Source organism: Rhipicephalus sanguineus, chromosome 1, assembly GCF_013339695.2.
Source record: "Rhipicephalus sanguineus isolate Rsan-2018 chromosome 1, BIME_Rsan_1.4, whole genome shotgun sequence".
In the NCBI taxonomy this organism is placed as follows: Eukaryota; Metazoa; Arthropoda; class Arachnida; order Ixodida; family Ixodidae; genus Rhipicephalus; species Rhipicephalus sanguineus.
In genome coordinates this window covers 123,350,859-123,374,961 of record NC_051176.1, presented here as the reverse complement: position 1 = coordinate 123,374,961, position 24,103 = coordinate 123,350,859, and the positions used below count along the sequence as shown (strand labels likewise).

At 46.1% G+C, this 24,103-nt stretch overlaps 1 protein-coding gene across 1 annotated transcript in view; it reads left to right on the top strand.

Annotated features, from left to right (window-relative positions):
- The window catches only part of LOC119397217 (locomotion-related protein Hikaru genki), a 57,378-nt gene extending 38,711 nt beyond the window's left edge, over positions 1-18,667 (top strand). The window contains exons 7-9 of the mRNA XM_037664656.2: positions 2,376-2,549; positions 8,795-8,965; positions 14,307-18,667. Coding sequence (XP_037520584.1) covers positions 2,376-2,549; positions 8,795-8,965; positions 14,307-14,509 — 548 coding nt within the window. The 3' untranslated portion in view covers positions 14,510-18,667. The remainder of the gene's footprint in view (positions 1-2,375; positions 2,550-8,794; positions 8,966-14,306) is intronic.
- Positions 18,668-24,103: the final 5,436 nt, after the last annotated feature.

The window sequence follows — 24,103 nt, the reverse complement described above, 5'->3', positions numbered from 1 at the left end:
CAAGCCACAAGTCTGATGCCTCAAGCCGTCACCACTTTTTGATTTATTCTTAATCACAAGGAATAAATATGGAAACATGATGGCGATTTCTGCTGTTCATTTAGCACCATATGACACTGTGCACATCACAGTCACACATTTTAGTTGGCTATACTCATAGAAGCATGTAAATGAGGAATACCCAAACTTCTTAATTGGAAATCACAGACCGTCTTTTCGCACTTTCTATATAACTTTGCTGGAAAATATGTGTTGTTTTGACGAGTTTTATTAAAATAATGCTAAAACTGAACTATTATTTTTTTACAGTCGCTGGGCAGAACGGCAAGTATTATTGGACTTGCTTAAAATGAATACTCCACTATTTTCAACAGTAGTAGCGCAAAAGTAGAGCAAGGATCAAATGAGTAGCTTAAAATACTTGTGGAGTCGCTTGATGCTTCGGTGTGGGTCCCTTGACCCCCCTAGGAGCGTTACCGGCAAGAGTCGTCTGACTCCCTATAAGTGGTAACGTGATCCTCCCGATGAGAGTCTTTGCACTCTTCCTAGCGGATCAGGGGACTCTCCTAGAGCGAGCTGACCCTGACCCACCAAGAGAGTCACCGTGACTATTTAAAGAGAGTCCTATACGTGGCAAGTCAGAACTCTCCGAAAAGAGTCACGCATACTCTTTTTTTTCTTAGAGTGCTGTTCCTCGTAATGATGTCATGGTATTGACATGCCTGCCAAGAATTATTTTGTTGCTGTTGCGGGCATTTGATTACCTAAAGAGGTGGCTTCAAGCACGCGACCCCTGTGGATTTTCCTGAGTATATATTCAGCGCACGTGCTTTCCATGGTTGTACATTTTGATCTCAAGTGGTTCCGACACGTGTACATCTTTGTTCTCGGTCAGAAACTAGAGCTGAAGTCACAAAAATTCTCTTTTGTAAGCGCGTTTTCCCGTTGATCAGCCGCCTTCGCTAACGACATGTCCCGCATAATTATTGGATGAAATGCTCTCTTGCGAAACTCTTTCAGCGTAAGTCGGTTTTGTGAACCCAGTCCCTAAAGTTTAGGCTAGGCAGGAGGTTGAAAACGCCCAGAGACGCCACAAGGATTTCGCAGTTGCAACCGAATGTCTGGTGCATGCATCTGAAGTTTGAACAGTGGAATTTCGCGGATTCTATAAAAAAAAAAAGGTGCCGCATAAAGTATAGCTTCAATGTGGTCTTGGATAAACTTGGCGCAACTTGGCATTCCCTCATTCGCGCACACATTCACACGCGCATACACGCAAGGACACATACCCCTTGCGTGCATGCGTGTGGGAATATGAGCGTGAAGGAGGGAATGGCCAAGTTTCGCCAAGCTCCTTCAATATGACGAGTTACCAACTAGCGCAACAGCAAGTTCTAGTAAGCTTGAATGTGGCTGTTTAGAAATTATGTTTCGATTAGTTTTCAGAGTGGGTCTCTAAATAGACCACAGGATGGGTTTCCTTTTTACTTTACAGCAATAGCTTTTCAAAGCATAGTCACATAATATACCATACCAGCAGTGTAGGTACAGCCACACACCAAGTAACGCCTGCCAGCTTGTTAGCTGAGCGATTTCCAGCGTGCAGGTGCAAGTTTAATATAACTCTGGAGTGGTTTCGCTGTTTCAACGCTGGCCTCAGTGCCCGTTCTCCTCTGGTCCAACCTTTTTTCGCCACATTCGCTTGTAACTTTTCTCATTTATGTGGTCATTTGCGTCGTTACGCAAATTTTAAATATTAGGACTGGTAGTGAAGCTTTGGCGCACAAAAGTTGATCACGAATATACATTAACACGTAATTAACTTACACTAGGCAGTAATGCTTATTAGATATCTGAAAGCGTAAACAATTAAAATATGTTTTTATGGATCACTACTATATGAATACCCGCCGCGGTGGTCTCGTAGTTATGGTGCTCGACTGCTGACCAGAATGTCGCGGGATCGAATCCCGGCCGGCCGCGCTGGCCGCATTACGATGTAGGCGAAATGCGAGAGGCCCGTGGGCTTAGATTTAGGTGCACGCGTTAAAGAACACTGGATGGTCCAAATTTCCGGAGCCCTCCACTGCAGCGTCCCTCATAATCGTATCATGGTTTCGGGACGTAAAATCCGAACACTTATTAATATCCGAATAACACAACATTTTCGCTCAGCTCGCTTCATCGCTTGCCTATTCAGAGATTACTCGCGCGTTACAGGTATTTGAGTAGGTAAAAGTAGATACGGTGGTTCGGGTTGTATCTGTCCTTTAATGTTTCTATGGTCATCAGTGAAGTGCGCAGTGTAACAGCTTAGCGGCGGCATTCATTCGGTCACCAGGAAGGCACCGCAAAGCGATGTGCTTGCGTCGCAGTGATACAGTGTCCGGCGATCCCCACCACGGGTCATCTCAAGATGAGCACGCACAACAGGACTTACGGCATCCGCGTGCACTTCAGCTGTCCGTCTAACTACAGGCTTCTGGGGCCACCGTTCGTCACCTGTTGGAAGAACGAGTCCTGGTCGGACACACCGCCGACCTGTGAACGTAAGCAAGGCAGCCATGTGCAATTTCTATTTCTGTGCGCGCGAGTCTGATGATATACGGTCATATACGTGTTTATCCGACTTGACCACGGCTGCATCGCGCACAATATGGAATACGTCGGCCTAGGTGTGTGCGATAACTTTGTTGGGAATGCCGTTTACGTAAGAAATGTATACCGGCAACAGACCGAAATTCCTGAGTGGGCTAATGTATTTCATATAATAATTGATTCCCAGAATGAACTCAACTGTTCGCGTTTGCGCAAGACAGTGGTTATACGTGTAACGGACCAGTTACATACGCGTAACAAAAGAACCACGCGTGGCATTTTATATATATATATATATATATATATATATATATATAAGGTTCGAAACGAAGGTGAGACAGCAACCTGCCTAAACAAACTCCGTTATGCCCCTTGTACGGGATTTTTAGAAAAAAAAGGTGGTGAGATCGATGAGTGTACGCGAATGCGCGCTACGCACACTCCGCTATCATCGTCATTTGCTACGCTGTTCACTTTATGGGGTCATACGCCATTTTAGGTTTATTTTCGCGGTCCTCTTTACAAAGAAGAGAGAAAACAGAGAGTGCCCAAAGCAGAAGACATGCCTAACATCTTTCATCCTCATCTGCGACGCACTTTTCTTTGATTTTTTCGTATAAGTTTACCCGTGAGCGGCAATAAAAGAAAGTTAAAAACAAGGTAAGTGAACATCTTAGCGCATACGATACGAGGAATAAAACGTGGACGAAGGGGGCTTACACGAGGTGCTAAGAGTGAGCGAAAGGTGTGAAGAAGCGTTGCCGCTCGCACTCGCGCATTTTTTTTTTTTCTGTGGACTTGTGGGCGTGCACTAGTGCCGGTCTCACTGCTTCGTGCGCCATTATGTATAAGACCTCGTATTCATGTTTGCAGCACGGATTTGAAAGAAGAAATACAACTATCCTTGCACAAAGAAGACAAGTAAACTGGACGAGCGCTTGACATTCCGTGAGGTCGACGATCGCGCGATATTATTTTTAAAATTTATGGATGCTTCTAGATATGCAAACGGTCCTCGGAGGCAGGAGAATCAGACATATCGCTCTAAATCTTCGCACATATACTCAGCAGACGTAATGTAGAGGTGCTGATAAGATTCTCAAAGAATGCGTGGTAAAATTCCGATGGCCGCAATTTCAAACAGTTGCAGGGAACCTTCGGTTGCATCTAGAAGTCGAACGCGAGCATCGCCTTTAAGGCGCACGGATCGTAGAAAAGATGACGCGCGGTATTACCTGTGAAGTGTGTCGAGGGGAAGTCGGGACTGCCCTCAAGAACCAGATATTCCATCAGCAATATAGCTGTACGAAGTGAACACTGAAGCACGTTCTCTTTGGTCGCGTACGGGGAGCTGTTTCCCACAGAACGGAACGATTGGGAAATAGGCTGCGACATACGCCTTGTCGTGTGCTCGATACACGATATAGACTCGAAAATTTGGATTTTTTTTTTTTTTGCGGATCCGTTGGGCCATTTTTACGGCCGTCAATCCTGCGCGTAACTGCGACGACGCAGCCTTCACAAGCTTTGGGTCGGCGTGAAAGAACGCCACAGTGGTTCAAGGGGCAGCGCGCTCTATCGGCGAGTAAAGAAATATGCATGACAGTGTCTCCTTTAATAAAATTCGCCTGTTCCGCTCGCGCGGTGGAAAAATTCTAGCTCTTAAAATTCATGCGGAACGGGCGCTCTAGCTGCCTGGAAATTGATTCAGGCTGATTGATTTAAGTTCCCCCTTGCGCAGAGGTTGCGTAAAAGAAAAAAAGTTAAAGAAGTAAAATAAATAAATAAATGGACGAAAGACGCGTGATATGGCCTTTTAGCCATGCGTGTCCGTGCGTCGCATGAGACAGAATGTGAAAGTGGCTGGAGGGGTAGGATGTTGGATGGATGGGGAGGGAAAGTAATTTATCGCGGAATTCCTCATATGAGCGGCACTTTGAGATGCAACAAGCCATATATGGCGCTTACATCAAATATTTTATAGGTCTTATAAATTAATTCGCTAACCAAATACCTGCCTGGTTTATTCACAGGATGCTCACATAGTTTTTATGTCGGCACTTTTATCAGCATACTATCGCACTTTTCGAGCTATCTCGATGATACTTTCGCTCTTGAAATCTCATCAGCTTAGTCGATCAAAAAAAGTTGAGTTTCTCAGCTGTGTCACGACGGCAGTGAAACGGCATTACATAAAGGTAAATTCAATATATCTGTGTTCTTTATGAAAGGTTGGCGAAAACTGCTTCGGAAAAGGCAGGATGACGTGTGATGGCTGACACGTTGAAGGCAGTTCCAGTGAAATAATGTTTGAAAAAGTGTCGACAAATGTAATCATGATAAAGACAAGGATATCGCAAATCGCGGCTCTTTGACACCTCACGTCTGTCCGCGCAGCTGCCCAAACGCACCATGCAATATTTTTTTAACAGCGAAGATATTCAGCGCGAAGATGTTTAAGCCGGCCGTAAAAACTTTGGTGTATACAGCGTGTACAAAAAACTGTCATCATGACGGGCATGTGCGGCAGAAATTGGGCAATTCCCACTACTCACCGCTGGTCCACTAAAAATAAAAGCAACAGACGGGCGGCAGAGAGCAATTAAGATTTCTTTTTTCCTTCCTTACCTCTCTATCCCCCTTTACCCCTTCCCCAGTGCAGGGTAGGAAACCGAAAAACTTTCTTCTGATTAACCTTCCTGCCTTTCACTTGACCTTTCTCTCTTTCTCTCTAGACAGACGTAACCAGTAATTGAGAAAAAGCTTTAACAAACCATCGGGATTAACCGAGTGATAAACACCGTGGCCGAACGTTTCAGCTTCGCTGAAGCATCTGTACGGAGTGCTTCAGCGGTACGTACAACGAAGGAATAATAGGGAGCGGGAAAGACAACGACAGCTGCGAGAAGACCCCAAAGCAATGGAAGCCCCACGTGAACGACGACGTGCCCGTAGATCTATGGGAGGTGCGAACGCTCGCTTTCAGCGCGAGTTTCTGTCTCTGGAGTTTGGACATCCGTGTCGTGTCTGTGACTGTCTGTGATTTAACTCGAACCTCTTTGCGATGAGCAGCAACATAGAAATAACCTAGAATCACCTAGCTAACGCCTAGCAACAACCTAGAAGCAACCTAGAAACAACCTAGCATCACCTAGCTGAAGCCTAGCAACAACCTAGAAGCAACCAGATTAGACTTCAGAATCGTCCAGATTCGCTGTTTCAAGCCTTGTGCGACTTAGTGCAAGTTTCGCCATTTTTTACTTCCTGATGTATGAGGTTACGTTCAAGCAAGGACGGCAGGGCCAAACGCGCTTCTCTTTACGATAAGTCCACAATTCAGAGCATAAGTGGAGCATGTCACACACAACAATGCCGCACCACTGATCAACAAAAGCTCTTTCAGCGCTGTCTCTACTAAAGTTTTTCAAAAGTGTTTTTGCCTTTTGCTTGAGATTACTCGCTAACCACGGTCCAAGTAATTTTTCACCCTATTGGTGCGTTCGTTCACTCTACGTAGCTTCTCCGCTACTGTTCGGACGCTCAAAAAGCATATGGTAGACGTCCTTATCGTCACGGCTGTCGCAGTATTCAGGACCGGCGCGGGAAAATGTCTATGCATGCTGCTTCCGCTCGAATACCGTTGATCAGTGACTACGTGTCACAGGGAGGTCAGCTGAAATTTGGCATCTGAATCAACTTCATGCAACAATACCTCGCCTTGTCGGTGTCGCACCATTTCTCCCGTAGAACAGCGGAAGGACTCCAGTCGTGTGATATCGCGGATATCCAGCTTAGAGAGTGAATTCGCACACACGACTTCTTTCGTTGAGGTCCTTCGGCCTACCCATTGCCCTGTACCCCAATGCGATGTGGCTTCTACAGAAATACAACATTGTGGCCCTGCGCTGTAATACGCACGTACCTACATACATACGTACGTACATAGGCGCCTGATTAAACACGGTTGATAGGTTTGTGGGGTTTAACCTTCCAAAGCGACTCAGGCTATGAGAGACGCCGTAGTGGAGGACTCCAGATTATTTAGACCACATGGGGTTCTTTTTAACGTACACTGACATCGCACCGTACACGGGCCTCTAGCATTTCGCCTCCATTAAAACACGGTGCAGTGCGCGTGTTTCGGTGTCTTGAAAGAGAGCTGAAGGAAGGAAACAGAAAGAGAGAAGGCAGGGAGGTTAACCAGAAAAGCTTCCGGTTGGCTACCCTACACTGGGGGATTAGGAAAGTGGAATAGAAAGATGAGAGAAAGGAGGAGGAAATAGAAGAAAAAGAAATGACACGAAAAATGCGGGGAGGTTAACCGGTAAACAAACATACAATTTTTTGCCCTGCATTGGTGGAGGGGTACGGGGGGGATAATATGTTGTTGAACCCGGTTAATTGCACCGTACTGGGAAAGCAGAAAACGAAGCAATAAGACAACAAGGCAGGGGGAACAAAACTTAACAGCACGCGCGCACGTGCACAGACGCTGAAGGCTCCGTCGTGAGCGGTAGGTTGGTGAGTAATAAGAAACGTTGGACATCTTTGTTCAATCACAAACGCTAGGCCGCAAACCCGCAATGTCGCCTTCCCTGAGAAGTCCGACGTCCAATCGTCTATAAGAAGTGCGAATGGCTGAGTTCGTAATATTTGTATTACATTACAGGTGTTTGACCACCCTGTTGGTACAGTGGTTGCGGTGCTCGGCTGTTGACCCGAACGTCGCGGGTTCGATCCCTGCCGTGGCGGTCGCATTTAGATGGAGGCGAAATTTTAGAGACTCCTGTACTTGGATTTAGGTGCACGTGGTCGAAATTTCCGGAGCTCTTCACTACGGCGTGCCTCATAATCATATCATGGTTATGACACGTAAAACCCCAGAAATGATTAATTTACAGGTGTTTAATGTTTCTGTTATGTCACAGGTGTTGCTATTTGCAATGCTTGCCATTTCAAGCAGAAATAAACAGGCGTCCTTAAACAATGTGCCTAAGCGCAATCGACGCCGTAATGTTCTTTAATGTCGAGCAACGCCGGATAGAGTTTTTGTGTGTGGGTCCAAAGTGTCTTGGCATCAGTTAGTATAGCAGCGTTTGCATGCGTGCGACAAGTGGCCATGACATATGTGGTGCATCGCATTTGTCTGAACGCTGATAATGCTCTATAATGACAAATCTCATTGATGCGAGAGCAGTTCAAGACGCATTAAGTCGTCACACCCGCTGTACATGTAGACGCTGACGTGTGATATCGAGAGAGAGAGAGGGAAAGTGAGAGAGAGAAACAGCTGACCGTTCTGTGCTCTCCTACACGCACTGGCGGAACGCAAATAACCAGAAACAGGTTCCAGCTTGTTTCTGGTGGAGTGGGGTGCACCACATGTAAACGCTATCGTATAGTATTGACTGTGATGCATTAACGAATGCGTCACGCTGCTGCCCCCCCGCTTATGCAATGGCCCCCGAAAAAGGCAGTGAACTTGACTTTCTTGGCGTGGGGTTACAGCAAAGAACGCCACTATCGCACGCTGACTATGGAATTGCAGTGAACTCGGCGTCTTCGTACGCACTGTAGCTTCTGGCTTTCGTTGGGATTTCGCATTGCCGGTGATATCGCATTGTCTAAGTGCCCGCATAATTATTACGTGGTGATCTCTGTCACTTTGCCTCGTTGGTAGTGTATAGCAATATCCGACGTCATTTGTTCACGGATGTCGCGAGGCAAAGTTCAGAAAGTGAGGTAAGCACTCACGGCAGCCGTGGTCGCGGTTGTATCGATCATCAATCTTGATTAGGCAAACTAAAGCTCTGCCAGCTCTTCTTTGAATCGAAATTTTTACTCGCCCAACCGTGGGCAACGGTTTTGCTAGCAAAAATTGCCATAATTTGTGCCACGCATGCCTCACCTCATTTCCTCTTCTTCGTTTGCTTCTTTGTCCCTAACCCTTTACCCCATTTGTGGTGTAACAGGTTTGAGATAAGCTTTCCGACGGACCCCTTCACCTTTCCTATCATTAAACCTCTTCTCTCTTCCCTTATCTGTCGGACTCGGATGGCCTTGGCTTAACTGCGCAGCTTTCCTTGCTGCACTGACCGCTTAAGCCTGAACTGTACAACGATGGACTCAAGTACAGCATCGGAGTGTAGCCCTGTCGGAGTGCATGTGGCGAAGTGATTACTTTTCGTCTGCGCAGCGATTCGGTGCCGAAGTCCACTACCACCGGCGCACGGCCGTGTGTTGTACGGAGGCCGGCAGTACCCGGGAGACAGCGTTCACTACACGTGCAACGCGGGCTACGTGCTCATCGGCGAGTCTGTCAGCGTCTGCCAGGCCAACGGCACTTGGTCCAACAACTTGCCGAAATGTGAGCAACGCTTGCACGGAAAATATTGTCACTTCTCGCATACGTTATTCGCGAAGCACGTGCTTTTTTGCTCAATATGTAAATCATGGAAACTGTGAAAATGTAAAGTCATGCTCTGTGTTTATCAAAAATACCAGAGAGTCGGCCATTTTACGCATTTCTGAGACAGCCCTAGAATGGGAGCTTTTACAGGCGAGAGAGAAAAGATTAATGTTAAAAAAAAAGTAAGGCTTTGTTTTATTCTCAATCTCCGGCCGCAAGCGCGAGTTGTGCGATAGAAAAATAAAATGTGCATAGCTATTTGCACATGTTGGTTATGCATGCGTTATTATTCACACCTGCTCGTTCGTATAAATAGAACTGCGCAAATACTGTAGCAAGGAGTCTGTCTTCCTAGAGGCCTAACTGTAGCAGACGATGATCACACTGGAGAGTGCTTCGTGTCCTTGCACGTAATCTCGTAGATTTGCACGCGCCGCAAGAGACCAGAGACAAAAATAAGACGCAAACCTCACGTGGACCCTTAAATTGATATGTCAGATGGCTGAAGAGTATTGTCACTTGGTGCGTTCGTCTAGACAATTAGAGGGAGCCTGTGCTATGGATAGCGAGGCTAACCTCCTCCTATAAACGCCTCGCAATATTTCTTTCTGTACTTACTATAAGGTCACTATTCCAAGAGACAAGGAATATGCATCGTCACTATCAATATGGACAACATAGTGAAAGTAGTTGAGGAGTTTTACATACATCTGTACAGTAGCCGGGACAACCAGGAAGATAATGTGTAAGAAGTAGAGTTGAGGAACCAGACATCTCTCCAGTAACGACAGGGGAAGTAAAGAAAGCCTTGAAGGGAGTGCAAAGAGGCAAAGCCGCTGGTGAGGATAAAGTAACATGGAATCTTTTGAAATATGGCGGACAGATTGTGGTAGAAAAACTGGCCACCCTGTATACGAAGTGTCTCTTGATGGGGAGGGTGCCAGAATCTTGGAAGAATGCTAACATCATCTTAATCCATAAGAATGGGAACGTCAAGCACTTGAAAAATTACAGGCCAACTAGCTTACTGTCCATTGCCCACAAGCTATTTACAAAGGTAATAGCTAATAGAATTATGGTCGCCTTAGAATCCAATCAAAGGACCAAGCAGGATTTCGTACATGCTACTCGACAATAGACCATATTCAAACTATCAATCAGGTGATAAGGTAATGCGCGGAATATAACCATCCCCTATATATAGCCTTCATAGATTACGAGAAACTATTTGATTCGGTCACATGCAGTCACTACGGCAGCACTCATGCAGTCATGCAGTCACTACGTAATCAGGGTGTAGACGAACAATATATCAAAAAGGCGGCATATGCTCGATCAACTTGGATAAATCCAGAATCGGACACAAATTTTGTAGTTTGGAGCAACCTTGATTCCATCAAAAAAAGAAAAGAAAATAACTCTAGTCTCACCTTTTACTTCTTTTATATTTCCTTGTGGAAAGAAAAAAATATGGCTGATCCCTCCGTCATACGAATCGCTATAACACGAAAGTGAAACGTATCTTCACAGTAGTTGATTATTTATTGTGCATTGATATATGAGAGCTTGCGCGATGCCTATTGGTGTTTGGCAGCTACAGCACCGTTTGACTTGGATGCACAGACGCTGACGCCTAGTGGCACATCTCCATCCCGAAGACTAACACCCATGATCATGATTTGACCCTTGTGGTAGCGGAAGTTACTAACATATACCTCGACACAGGATATGGTGAATCCCGTGCAAACATGGCACCAACAAGCACATAATAAACACTAGTAATTGATATACACTCCTTCAAAGCGTCACTGATTGAGGGCAGAAACGGCAAGGTGTGCGCTCCCCAGTAATATGGGTAACCTACGCCTGTGCTCATGCATACACTACCACAGTAGGGTACGCTTTTGGGCTGGCTGGTTCATGATTACGAGTGAAAAACAGCGCTAAAAAGACAGGACAAGAAAGGACACAGACCACGGCGCTGAACACTACCGCACTATACAACACTATACACTACACTAACATTATACTAACTACTGTACAATAGTATGCAATATACCATACTACACTAACACAGCACCACACTTCACTTCAAGAACGCGGGAGGCAGAGACTCGTAGCTTGAGCCGTGAGCGCGCGAAGGCGTTTCGCTTCCCGCTGGCATGGGTCTCGCTCCCCCAAGGCGCGAGATTCTCCCATCGACGTCGTCGCTTTTCTGCGGCGCTTATTGCAGCAGTTTTATTTTGTCGGTGTCATCGCATTCGAAGCAGTAGGTGGCGGAGAAAAAACGTTGGCGCATGTGAAAGCTGCACTGTTCTGACAACGAACAGTCTCACGTTAACACAACGTGAAAGGCAAAACACGTAACTACGTCTAGGGCGCCTCCTTGATGCCAGCGCGGCCCTTGTTCCTTCGCTGGCGTCGAGGCGCCCTATCCATCGTCATTGGATCACTCCCTATCGGTGCTCTTTAGTGTTATGACGCAGTACTTCACTTCACCGCTCCCAGACGGTGACTACGCCCATGCTAACCGAGAGCACCGTGCGAGGAAGAATGGGTGAGAGATATACGACGCGTTTTTGAAGCCTCGTACATATGTGTCGGTAGTGCAGTGTTAGAGCGTGCAGCCCCTATCGTCGCGGAGCGAGAGGTCGTGGGTCCGACGTTCAGCTCATTCGCGTCAATGAAACTTTTTCTTCTAATTTTTCTTTGTCATCCGTTAGTGTGCAGTTTACCAACGTAATATCCGTGACGGAAATACGAGTGCGTCAGTGAAGTCTTGGTGAAACCCCGGCATAAAACATTTTCGTGTTAAAATAATGGAAGAAATCCACAGCGGCTCCACTGCCATCATAGTCCTCCACAAAGGAAAGGATAAAGTTCCAAGAAAGAAGGGTGTAAGGCAGGAAGATACCATCTCTCCAATGCTCTTCACCGCGTGCTTACAGGAGTTTTCAGACCCGCCATGGTAGTCTAGTGGTTATGGTGCTCTACTGCTAACCCGAAGGTCGCAGTATTGAAATCTGGCCGCTAGATCGAAACATGGCCGCGGCGGCCGCATTTCGGTGGAGGTGCAATGCTAGATGCCCATGTACTTAGATTTAGGTGCACGTTAAAGACCACCAGATGGTCAAAATTTTCGGAGCCCTCCACTACGGCGTCCCTCATAAGTATATCGCCGTTTTGGGACGTAAACCCCAAAGAAATATTATATTACGGGAGGTTTTCCGAGTCCTGGATTCGGAACAGTCAGGGATAAGAGTTAATGGAAAGTACCCCAGTAACCTGCGATTAGCTGATGACATTGCCTTGCTGAGTTACTCAGGGGACGAAATGCAAGCCATGATTACTGAATTTGACAGGGAAAGCCGAACGGTAGGTCTGAACAATAATATGCAGAAAAGTAAAGTAATGCTCAACAGTCTCGGAAGAGAACAACGCTTTGCTATAGTTAGCGAGACACTGGAAGTGGTTAAGGACAGGTAGTGACAGCAGATCCGAACCATGAGACTGAAGTAACTATAAGAACAGGGTTGACCACATTGGGCAGGTATTCTCAGATCATGTAAGAGAGAGAGAGAAAGAGATAGAGATAGAAATGTCATATGAGAAAGGCAGGGTGGTTAACCAGGTTTAGCCTGGTTGCCAAACCTGCACAAGGGAAGGAAGAAGGGCCCTGAAAGATGAGCAGGAGGACAGAGTGCGAAAGTACCAAATGGTGAGAGAGAACTAGCAACGTGCTAAGATACTCAGGAACATTAACACGTAAACTCTCACGACTTTTTCAAACATACGCTCTAAGTGTAGGACGTTACGTATGGCTGGTCAACACCTCCTGCTTGTCGCGTCTGTTTCAATCCGGCAGAGGAGCTTCTTCTACCCGAAGGTCGGCCAGCTGCTTTCGCGGGAAATCAATATGCTCGCAGTGAAAGCGCGCTTCGGAAGATAAATAACCATTGTGAGGAAAAAAAAGAAAAGCACTGTTCTGCCACTGCCACATATACACGAAACTGCCAGGAAACTACCACATATACGCGAAGTTCCAGCGGCGTGGCAGCGCTTCGACGCTTGGAAGCTACCGGAGAAGCAGGCTGCAGCACCAAAACCTTCCAAATCTGGGAAAGTGCTGGCTCTCCGCGGTGCCACCGATGTTCTTTTATAAAACAAGCCACTCGATTCTTTGAATTTTTCATGCGAGCGGCTTCCGTGGCTGTGAGAGCAGTGCAATATTCCTGAATTTGCACGCTCGTATCTTGATGTAAACAAATAAACCGGCTTGCCATGTTCTAATGTTTACGTTTGCAAACAGAATGAGGCTAAATGAATATAAAGCATTTACGGACGACAATTGTTATTACTCCTCGAATCTTCTATAAGCTTTCTTCTTAATTTAAGAGTTCAGCTGCCCATTTTTGTCAGGCCACTTCCTCGTTTTCTGCTCCACCACCTTCACCATAGGACGAACATAAACAAAGATATGATCCACCACCATTGCACGAGTGGCACTGCAGGCATTACAAGCAGCCACACCCCTAACCCGCCTCCGCTGAAAACAAAACGAAAAAATCGACTAGCAGGTCACGACATTTTGGTCGACAGTACAGCGTAAATGAGCGCATATCGGTTTGATGCAGTAAAACGAAAAACGTATATCATGAAGGGGTCTCTACTACATGGAACAAATAACAAAATACGTGAAGACTTCTGAGCAGAGCAAACCTGCTTTGTGTTGTTAATGACTTCCTAAAGAAACCTCTGGGATTTGAGTGCGATAGCAATTTTTCGGGCACTCTGGGCGCGTTCACGGTTCCGGTGGTGTGCATGCGTGTTGATGTTGTGCGTACACACTGCCGCTGCGGTCATACCGTCCCAGTACTGACGGCCGAGCGTTGGAGTTGGTGTGGCCGGCGTAAAGGCGATGAAGCGCCATGTGAGGGCGATAAGTTCACATGTTAATTAGGTGCGTTTAAAGGTCTTCGGAAATTCGAGCGACGTGCAGCCCCGTTTGGCGGCAAGAAACGACGCAGCCAAAAGGACGTCACCCCGTCATTTCCTGCTCTGTCTGCTTGGAAGTAGAGCCGTGCAAGCGCTTTGGCTTGTGTTGCTAGGATGAGTGTTTTGCGCATGCTCACTAGCGTTATCGCTGAGGATCTGTCAGCGAACGTTGGTCGGTCGGAGTGTACTTTACGCTAAACGACACGCTAACTCACTTTCATTGCCGAAGTGTAGCTCTTTTTTTTTTCAGCGTGGCATGTTTAAGTACGCTGGCAATACCTGGCGTCCTGTCATCTGTGTGCAGGTAAGCCGGCCTGCGAGTTCCCGGGTCAGCCGGCGCACGCGCGCGTTGTGCCGTCCAAGTTTCACTACGACATCGGCGAGCTGGTGACGGTGGCGTGCAACGCGGGCTTCCGGCTGCTGGGCTCGGCGCAGCTGCGCTGCTCGCGCGATGGCCACTGGTCGCACCCGTTGCCCCACTGCCGCCGCCTGGTGCTGCACAAGTAGTACCAGCGCGTGCAAGGGGGCATCATCATCCAGCACATGTCGCCACCGCACCGGACCTGAAACCCGAATCCTGGAGGCTGCCAGCGCCAGGCTTCGCTGTTCCTTTCTCTTCCGTTTGCTATCTCTCTCTATGCCTTCGAGAGCAAGATATGCCTTTCCTCTGACGAGGTTTACCCTTACAAAAATATATGTGGGCTACGACATAAAACTGCGATACCAAGTTTAGCCAGAGCCGATACAAACCGAAAAAAAAAAAGTTCTGTGCTGCGCTGCGTTATGAAAAACAAACAGCAACATATGTTGATCTCGTCGCAAATTCACAGGTGTAGATTTTGTCAGTTTTAGATGTGAGATCAACAATTGGCGCATTCAAGGTATCGTTCTTCTTTGACTTCGCGAGTTTTTAAGCAATGCTTATAAAGCGCGTCTTTTTTTAAACATTCAGCCGCTGTTTACCTGAGTATATATATATATATGCTGTGGGCCTTCCTTTTTTGTGTGATTATTTATCCTAAGATTTCGCCTATATTGGGTGACTAAGCACGAAGCACCGTGTTATAGTATACTGCAGTGGGCATTAGCAGATTTTGATGGCGTGGTATAAGCGAATGGTTCCAACTCAAAGCCCCCTGGGCACAATTTTGAGTGCAATAGTTGTGCTAAGGATGGCATCCGCTTCCATTCGCGCGCTAGTGATATCAGAATGAGATATCGTCACGCTTATGTCAGGTCGACCTAAGTAAGGCGCAACAACAAAACTGCTGTCTATTGCAAAGTGTCTTACCGCTCGCAAATTTCAACACTGAGGCCCCGTTCACACTAGAGCTCGAAGCAGGCGAAAGTGACAAAACTCACTAGAAATCGGCTCGCTTCGCCGCCTGAGCGAGCGGAAAGCCGGACGGCGAGCCCGATAGGTCTCGGACGAAATGTTTTAGTCACGGCGATAGCTGAAGGCCTCTCCGCACCACAGGCTGCACTGGCATATAAACCACGTGATGTAAACATCCGGCCGCAAATTCAAAAGGACGGCCAAAGAGTCGGCGGTTATTTTCATCAATGCAGTCACAAACTTCCTATGCTGTATGACAAAACTCGCAGCCTCTACGAGGCCGCGTTCCTCAAGAGCTTGATTTGGATGAAGGTTGCCGAGGAGACGGCGATTTCACACAAGGTACCAGCGGCAGTGCGTTGACCTGCCCCAACATATTTCGCTTTTTGCACAGCCGAGCAAATCCACCGCCGCCGCTACCGGGGGTGTGCGCTCATGTAGCTTCTGCTGGTACATCTCCTGAAAGCAACAGCTTGAAAGGGTCAAAAATATTTCTTCTCCGTGTTCAGCATACGTAACTAAAATTCGGTGCGGAATAAAGAAACTCAGAAAAGAGGCAAACTGGCATGCATTCACTTCATTTGCTAACAAAGAGTAGAGCGGTGAAGGCGATGGCGGCTGCGACAGAGCTAGTGTGAACATCTTAAATCATTGCGGAAAAGGATTTCCGCCCGCTTTCATGTTTTCGCTCTCCTGCTGATTCCCTAGTGTGAACGCAGCCTGAGGGTGTGAGAAAGAATGAGAGAGAGAGAATATGAGGATGAGACGCGATTCGTTTGTGTTTCGCAAAGTGTCGCATTCTGGCTCGGTACAAACGTCGCAGAGCAGTGCTACATTATCGTGCCTATTTTCTTAATTTTCCATCGTGCGAATTTCATAAGGGATGCTTAGAGATAGCAGGTACATTCTGTGCACGATTCTTTTTGCCAGCTAGCATATGTATGTGCCTTCTACGATGACGTCCGAACTTCGCTACCATGAATAGGGCAACTCTTCTTGAAAAATTTGAAACTTTGGTCCACCACGCGTGTTGTAGTTTCCCGGCGTAGGACCCATCTGATAGGTACTTAAAGTGGTACGGTTAAACTGCTTAATAAAGATGCTCTGGGATTACACAGCTCCGCCTTTTATAGTTTTTTTTTTTAATGGCTGTTGCGCCTGCAGTCTCGTGCTCGCGGCGATGACCGGATGGTGGCTCTTCTGACGAACCTTTCTAGAGTGCAGGTTGCTTTTAGAATTACTTGCCGTTGCTGCAGTAACAATATTGTTTTGGATGGGCGTCTTTAAGTATTTTATTTTGTCAGGTAGCTCCGAAACAGCAATATCGATACTCTTTCACGCACAATATTCACCGAAAATCGCGTTCATTTTTTCCCCTCAGAGTTATAAAAAAAAAGGGGCGCATTGGTATGCAAAGGCTTGCGAACCGTGTGTTTAATCTGGAGGGACGTGTTTTTTTTTTTTTTTTGACGTTGGTTATAGCGCTTAAACATTTTTGCGGACGAGTATTAAATTTCTGTCACGGGAAAAAAGGTTTTCGTCGAGTTGAGAAATTCATTATTTATCTATTTTTTTATTTCTTTTCAAGTTAAATCAAAGTGCACGAAGTGGATTTGTTTATATAAAAGACTGCACTAGGAGTATGAACTAAGCCTGTAGAACTCCCATTAACTCGGTTGTGGGGCTTCGGTCTTGTTCATATCAGCCAATGAAGAGCTCACGCCAACCTGCTGCTTGCCCGGCACCGCCAGCAGCGTATCTACGTACTCCATCGGCGCCCTTTGATGTCGAGTGAAGTACTGCAGCATCTACGTTCAAACGCCCGACTCTCCCGTTTAAAACAAAGGCGTATGAATTGAAAAACCCACGCGATGCATTCGACTGCGACATGCGTTGCAACGTTCTGTCGTTAATGAAACGAAGTGTAGCAGTCGGAGCGTGTTGAGAACGAAGAGAAAAAAAAAGAAAAGCTATCGCGACTGGCTGTAGAAACGAATATGATCCTTGCTATTCATAATAAAGGAAACATGAGAGCTATGACTACACGCGCGATTCTGCTTTTAATAAAATAAGGAAGCGAGCGTAGCAAAAGGAAGTGACAGCGAAATTTATCTTCAAACCAGGACGCTATAAAAAGAAGGCCGAACGCTATATATATATATATTTTATAGAATGCCTATCACGCAGAACGCTGCACCGGAAGGCGTCGCTCGATCGCTGGTTCACGTGAAAGGAAGCCATATACGCTATTCTTCCGCGCGGTCTCGCGGTCATTCGTCGAGCCTATCGCTAGACGTGCAACAGCATTACATAGCATTTTGTTCGGGAGGCATAAAAAATAAAATCGTGTTTTTGAAGCGACTTTCGAATGCGTGCATGACATGAAGAGATGCTCCTATTTTATGGACGATAAACCTCATGAAAATTGTTACTCTCTCTCTCTTTTTCTTTCTCTGTGGAGCGATCGTTCTAGTTCGGCAGACACCTGAACGCTTTTGAAACTTATTTTTGTATGCAACAGTTCCGGCTGACTATATCGTGAAGCAGTGATGCTACGTATATAAATTTGTCTCCAATGGCATCGCGAATGAGAAACATCGCTAAGCTCGACGCTGCTGATAAATGTAGTTTTTTTTTCCTTTTTTTTTACGATACCACTTGTTTGCCTGAAGCATGTGGGCCAGATATGCACCTGTATGAAATTTGATGTGTTTCGCGAACCACGCGATGAACGAAATCACACCCGTAATCTCGACTCGATCGAGACTTACTCGCTTTGTTTAGTCATTGAACGAATCGCTGCGAAGCCCGCTACATTTAGATAGCGCGACGGTGTCCTCAACGCTGCTGCATTATGGCACCGCAGGCAGCGGCTTATAGTATATAACGGACATTTTCGCTGCTTCTTTCGGCAATCTATCCTTCACACTTTTATTTTTCTTTTGCTGCGCATTCGCGGTCCTCCTGTCGCGATCTTCCGCAGAGCGGATTTGACTTTTGCTCTCACCTCGTCCACCCGCGCCCGCAAAAGATCTCCGCCGCGCGCAGTCGTACAGCTCCGTCTTGCCGTTCATTTTTCATCGAGTGCGTGTGGCATCAAGGACGCGTGACGTGTGCGGTGACATCCTCCCTGCCTCCTTGCAACAGGCGCCGACGCTCTGCAACCCGCTGGCTCTCCTGTGTGTCAGCCGCTCGTTCACAATTCCTTTTAACACGGGGCGAGACATTCGCCGAGGAAGATGAGAAGCGAGGTAGAGCACGTCTCGGTCGAGACGCGCCGCGCAGAAGCTTGCGGTTTGTTCCTCACGAAGGGCTATATATATTTATATATATATTATATGTGTGTGTGTGTGTGTGTGTGTGTGTGTGTGTGGGTGTGTGTGTGTGCCGGGTTGTCGTATTCCGTGCGACGAGGTATCTACGCGACACGGCGTGTGTGCGTGTGTGGTCGCGACGTAACATTTGTCACGTGTCGCATGTCTGCTTTCACCTTACTGGCCTTCCTCGTTCCCGACGTCGGTCTCCCTGACAGCCGTTCGCTCTCGTTGCCCGTGCGAGCACGACGCCAGTGGAAGAAAACCCGACAGCCGTGCTGTGGTTGGTGCTGTTGTGTGACGTTGAATCGCCTACTGGCAAATTATGTTGCTCGAATCAGGGGCCAATGTTGTGCCAAGTTATACGGGCAAACGTGTAGGTGGACGCTTCTTCGAAACCTGTTATGTATACTGCGTCTTTAAGACTGATACGAGTAGCGCCGTTTTCGGCGCGGATGTCGTGTCTGTGGTCGTTGTAACCTTTGCTTGAGCCATTCCACGTATGTGTCACAGCTTCCTGCAACATACATGGTTGATGTTCTTGCTGTCACACGGGTAGCGTTTTGAACATGTTCCTCCCACGGCTGTACATATGTGTTTTTTTCTATGCACAGTGAATTTTATATTTGCGCATGTACTGTTAAAATAAAGATTGCGCAAATAAACATGAGCGAAAAAAAAGTGATTAAAGTGCTTGTTATATCATCTGGTACGTGCTTGTTTTAATGAGATATTTAAAAGAAAAATGGTTTTCGTGTAGTGGCGCTGGCTGTCCCGGGCGCTAGAGTAATTTTGGAAGAGAGCAACGGAAAATCTCAGCGGCTCATCTCCCGTTCTCAATTATGACAAAACATTACATTACAGAGAAACGCAAGTTCTGCCCGGGATGAGTGAATATTTTAATTAAACTGCTACCGTCCCTTGTACCAACCTCTGGTAAGTATTGGTGCAATTGACTGTTCAGCTACTTCTTTATTTGTCATAGCTCATATATGTAAGCGTTGTATACAGAAATTTTGCATTGCGTTGGGCAGCACGTAGTGGGAGAGCATGCCTGTTCAGCACAGTTACGTGCAATGTATTCCGCGTGATAGCATCTTGCGACGTACTCGCACAAATTAACGACGAATCTAAGATTTCTAGAGAGAGACAGCGATAATAAAATGAAAGAAAGGCAGCCCTTACAAAAATATTTGGTAACATTAAGTTGACGGTCTAAAGACAATTGTTACTAGAACCTACCAACGATAAAAAGAGTGTCTACCAACTGTCTTTAGACGTCTGTACCAACAATCAATCAACGCTCTGGCTGCAATTGGCCACCAACTTTGAACAGACTCATGTTCATAGGTTGTTTGGTGACCTCGTAGTAACGCCCTATCAACAATGTTCAACAGACACCCTATCACTGTGAGCAAAAAAAAGCCGAGATGGGAGTAAATGGACTCGTCCTCTAGCGCACGCCCCTATGGGGGTTTTATATACTCCGTCCAGGGGAGTAAAAAATTTACCCCCTTTAAGGACGGAGGTTTTGGATGGACTGAAGGCAGTATTTGTTTACATCCATAGGGGAGCTTTCCGCTGTCGCACCATGCGCCGGAGAATCTTTAATTAAATTAGCATCGAAACACGCAAACTCGATCACACGTACACAAACATGCACACAGCATTCGCAAATACAACACTCACACTGACAGCCGCTCGCCACCCGCTCTTCACAACCAAACTTTGGTCACCGAGTATATATAGGCACCACATCTTGACCTCCAATGTAGCTCAGATGGGACACTTCTTTTCCGTGTAATTAAGCAACAAACGTTCATGGCGTACGTGTAAATTTGCGGTGGGCTTATAGATACCACTGAGGCACACCTATCTTTTATTAAAAATCCGCCTAACATTCAACGACTTTTTTTAATTAGCGAATTTTGAGGTCAGTAAGAAGGAGGCCTTCAGACGGTCTACATAAAATAGTCTTTATACAAAAGTAAGAAGGAGGTCTTTAGACGGTCTACATAAAATAGTCTTTATACAAAAGTAAGAAGGAGGTCTTTAGATGGTCTACATAAAATAGTCTTTATACAAAAGTAAGAAGCAGGCCTTCAGACGGTCTACATAAAATAGTCTTTATACAAAAGTAAGAAGGAGGTCTTTAGACGGTCTACATAAAATAGTCTTTATACAAAAGTAAGAAGCAGGTCTTTAGACGGTCTACATAAAATAGTCTTTATACAAAAGTAAGAAGCAGGTCTTTAGACGGTCTACATAAAATAGTCTTTATACAAAAGTAAGAAGGAGGTCTTTAGACGGTCTATTGACAAATGTTACTAGATCGCAAATGTTACTAGACGGTCACCAATGTCAATAGATGGTTACTAGGTGGTCTACTCAATGTTACTAGCCATTTTTGTAAGGGAGGTAGGTCAACGAGAATTCTAGCATCCGGTTTGCTACCCTACACTAAGGGGAAAGGGAAATATGGAAAGGAAAGTGGAGAAAGAGCAGGCACGCGTTAAAAAAATAAACAAAAGGAAGGCGTAGAGCGGGAGTACTATAGCCTATTCAAATAGGCCACTGCCACGCAAAAGAATCTTAGTCCGGAAATCAATTAAGGCCTTACTAAAATTTCTAGATATTGAACTACAGTGAAGGGGGTCATTTATACGGGCTAATGTTGAAGAAGTAGTTCCTTAATGTTTTTGTTTTTTTTGTAAACCCTACTGAAACGGTTCATATGTCATTTCGATAATTCCTCATATTACGTTACGGAATCCATATGGGGTCCATAAATTTCCCATATATTTTTCATACGTAACAATCTTGTGGAGAGGTATGGAAGTATTTGAATGACTTACGGGACGTTTTAGTAGGAAGCTTCCAAAAAGATTACTTTTGTAGCATTAGCTACACTTACCTAGCCGGAGCCGATTTCGCGTGGATCCTCATGAGCCGTGCTGCGCATGCGCGAGGATCAGTGATGTCACACAGCTGGCTCACCGGAGCCGGCATCTCACGCGCTCTCCGCCACCGCTGCGCGCGACTCGCTGCTGCGGGTCTGCGCATTCGAGAGGAGTGACGTCGTAGCCATGGCAGACACACTGGCGCCGGCGCGCGCGCAGCCATTCGTCTTCGCTGTGCTGTCGCCGTCTGACACTGTGCCGGAGCCGCTTGATAGCGCCTCTGACTGGCGTTTGCAGGTGGGTAACGCCATGGAGAAGGAGAGCGCAAATGCTGCTCAACGGCGCAGAAGAGCCCAGAAACTTATCCCATCGGATCCCGAAGTAGTTGCCTGGCAATTAGCGGTTCAGCGTACGAAGAATGAACAGAAGAATGCTAATAATCCTAGACAATCTGAAAAGCTAAGAATAATCAGCTGAACCTTTGCTAACGCTACGTATATCCTGGCATAGCCGAGCTAAGCCACTGCAAATTTTTTTCTCTAAGAAAGCATGAAGAGACGCACGTTTGAATGTTAGGCCTCCGATATTTTTCAGTGCTCATCTAAGTAACTGGTACTCATTTTGCGTTGTACGCCACGTCTAGCCTGCGGTTTTATCCCTCTTGCCGTCTTGCAACCACATGCCATTGCAGGACTGTCGTCTTCGCGAATACTGGATATTCAGTTCATGCACCTCGCCAGCGCCGGCAGGGTTATCCGCTCTGTGAAAGGAGATGGAAATGGAAGGGAGGTTAACCAGAAGGAGAGCTTCCGGTTTGCTACCATGTGTACTGATGAAAAGGCAAGGAAAGAAAAAAAAACGCAAAATAAGCAAAACGCCCGTGCTAAAGGAAAATGAATTGATAGTACCAAAATCACTTTAATAGAACCACTTAACACGTAGACTTTAGCAGCGCCTCGAAGGGCATCTGTTGCGACGACGGCATTCCAGGATAGTCGGCTCCGAAAGAGGCCCATAGACGGGCCAACGCGGTCCTGAGCGATACGCTGCGTTGTTGTAGCGAGGGCAATGGCAAAAAAGATGTTCGTTAGTTCCCTCACTTCCGCAGTCGTCACTAGCCGCAATGCCATTCATTCTGACGCGGATAGCAAATGACTTTTTTGAAACCTAAGCTAGGCCACTGCGCTGTTGCTTTATACGAGCACTGGTGTAGCTCCGTTACTTGTTCTTGTGTTTGCGCTTAAATGTTCAATGATGCGTTTAACATGTAGCTGTATGTTGGCGCGACTGTCGAGGCTAGACTAAGTTAGAAAACTTGCAAGAATCAGTGCTTCAACTGCCTGTAGGCATAGTTGGTCAAAATAGATGGAACTCATTCAGACTCACTCACAAAATATATTTTTTTTTTGTTGCTTCGGACTCTCTTATTCTGAGTCACACCAAAGTTCTACTAAACTGAGCAGCCTTTGATAATTCGTTTAACTTATATTTGAGGGCACTAAAAGCGCTGGGCGTTTGGCGGCAGTCACGTGGATTTTTTTTTAAATTCGCGCGCTTTAAAAATGGCCTAAAAAAATAAACAAGGGAGTTATCTAAACAAAGACTGAAAAATTCTGTGTTCCTGAACAAGCGCTACAACTTTTGTATTGAAAACTTTTCTCTAGAGTTACTATTTAAAAAGTTCGTTAAGCAATCTTTGTTAATTGCCGAGCTTGGCCGATTGGAAAAAAAATATTCTGACGTGCTCTATATGGCTGAGAACAATACTGCGCGAACTGGAGACACGTGCGCCTATGCTTAATTTTTTAATACTTGGTGCTTTTTAGCTGAAACACCCTGTAGAATATTACTGAACGTTGGTGGTGCGGTATAACGCGGACACATGAGTGCCAAAAAAGTGCTCATGAACAGTTTGCGACTGATTAGTTTCGGCTACACTATCGCTGATGGTCGGCAAAAAAACAGAACTTACTCAGCCTCACCCACAAAATTTATATCTTCAAAGGACTCACTCGTACTCACGCTCGCCAGAATTCTATTCAGTTGGGTTCACTCGGACACACACACACCAAAACCCTGTACAACCCGGCCCACTTGGACCAGGATTACAGTCAGCCGAACTCACTTGCACACAGATTCACCGAAATGATGGACAGCCGGCCTTACTCGACCTCACAGTCCCACAGAATTTTGTTCGTAGCCCGACTCACTCAGGCTGAGGCTCACGGATCGGTCTGAGTCGGAGTGAACTTAAGTGAGTCGACTCATGAGTGTGTTTGCCGACATATGCCTGTAGGTCGCGTGCCCATAAAGCACTTCATGATTTCTCAAGAAAAAAAAAAGTTGGAAATAAGAGCGCGTAAAATGGGATTATTAACGCCAGGTGGCATAACTGTTAGTTCGAAAGGAGAAGTACGTCAAAGGTCGGACTCGATTCACCATCTGCAATCGATTACGTAAGGAGTTCGTTTGGAATATATATATATATATAAATGTGTAACTTGGTAAACCAAGTAACTACCATCCATCAGAGTGTATTACCACCTCGGTA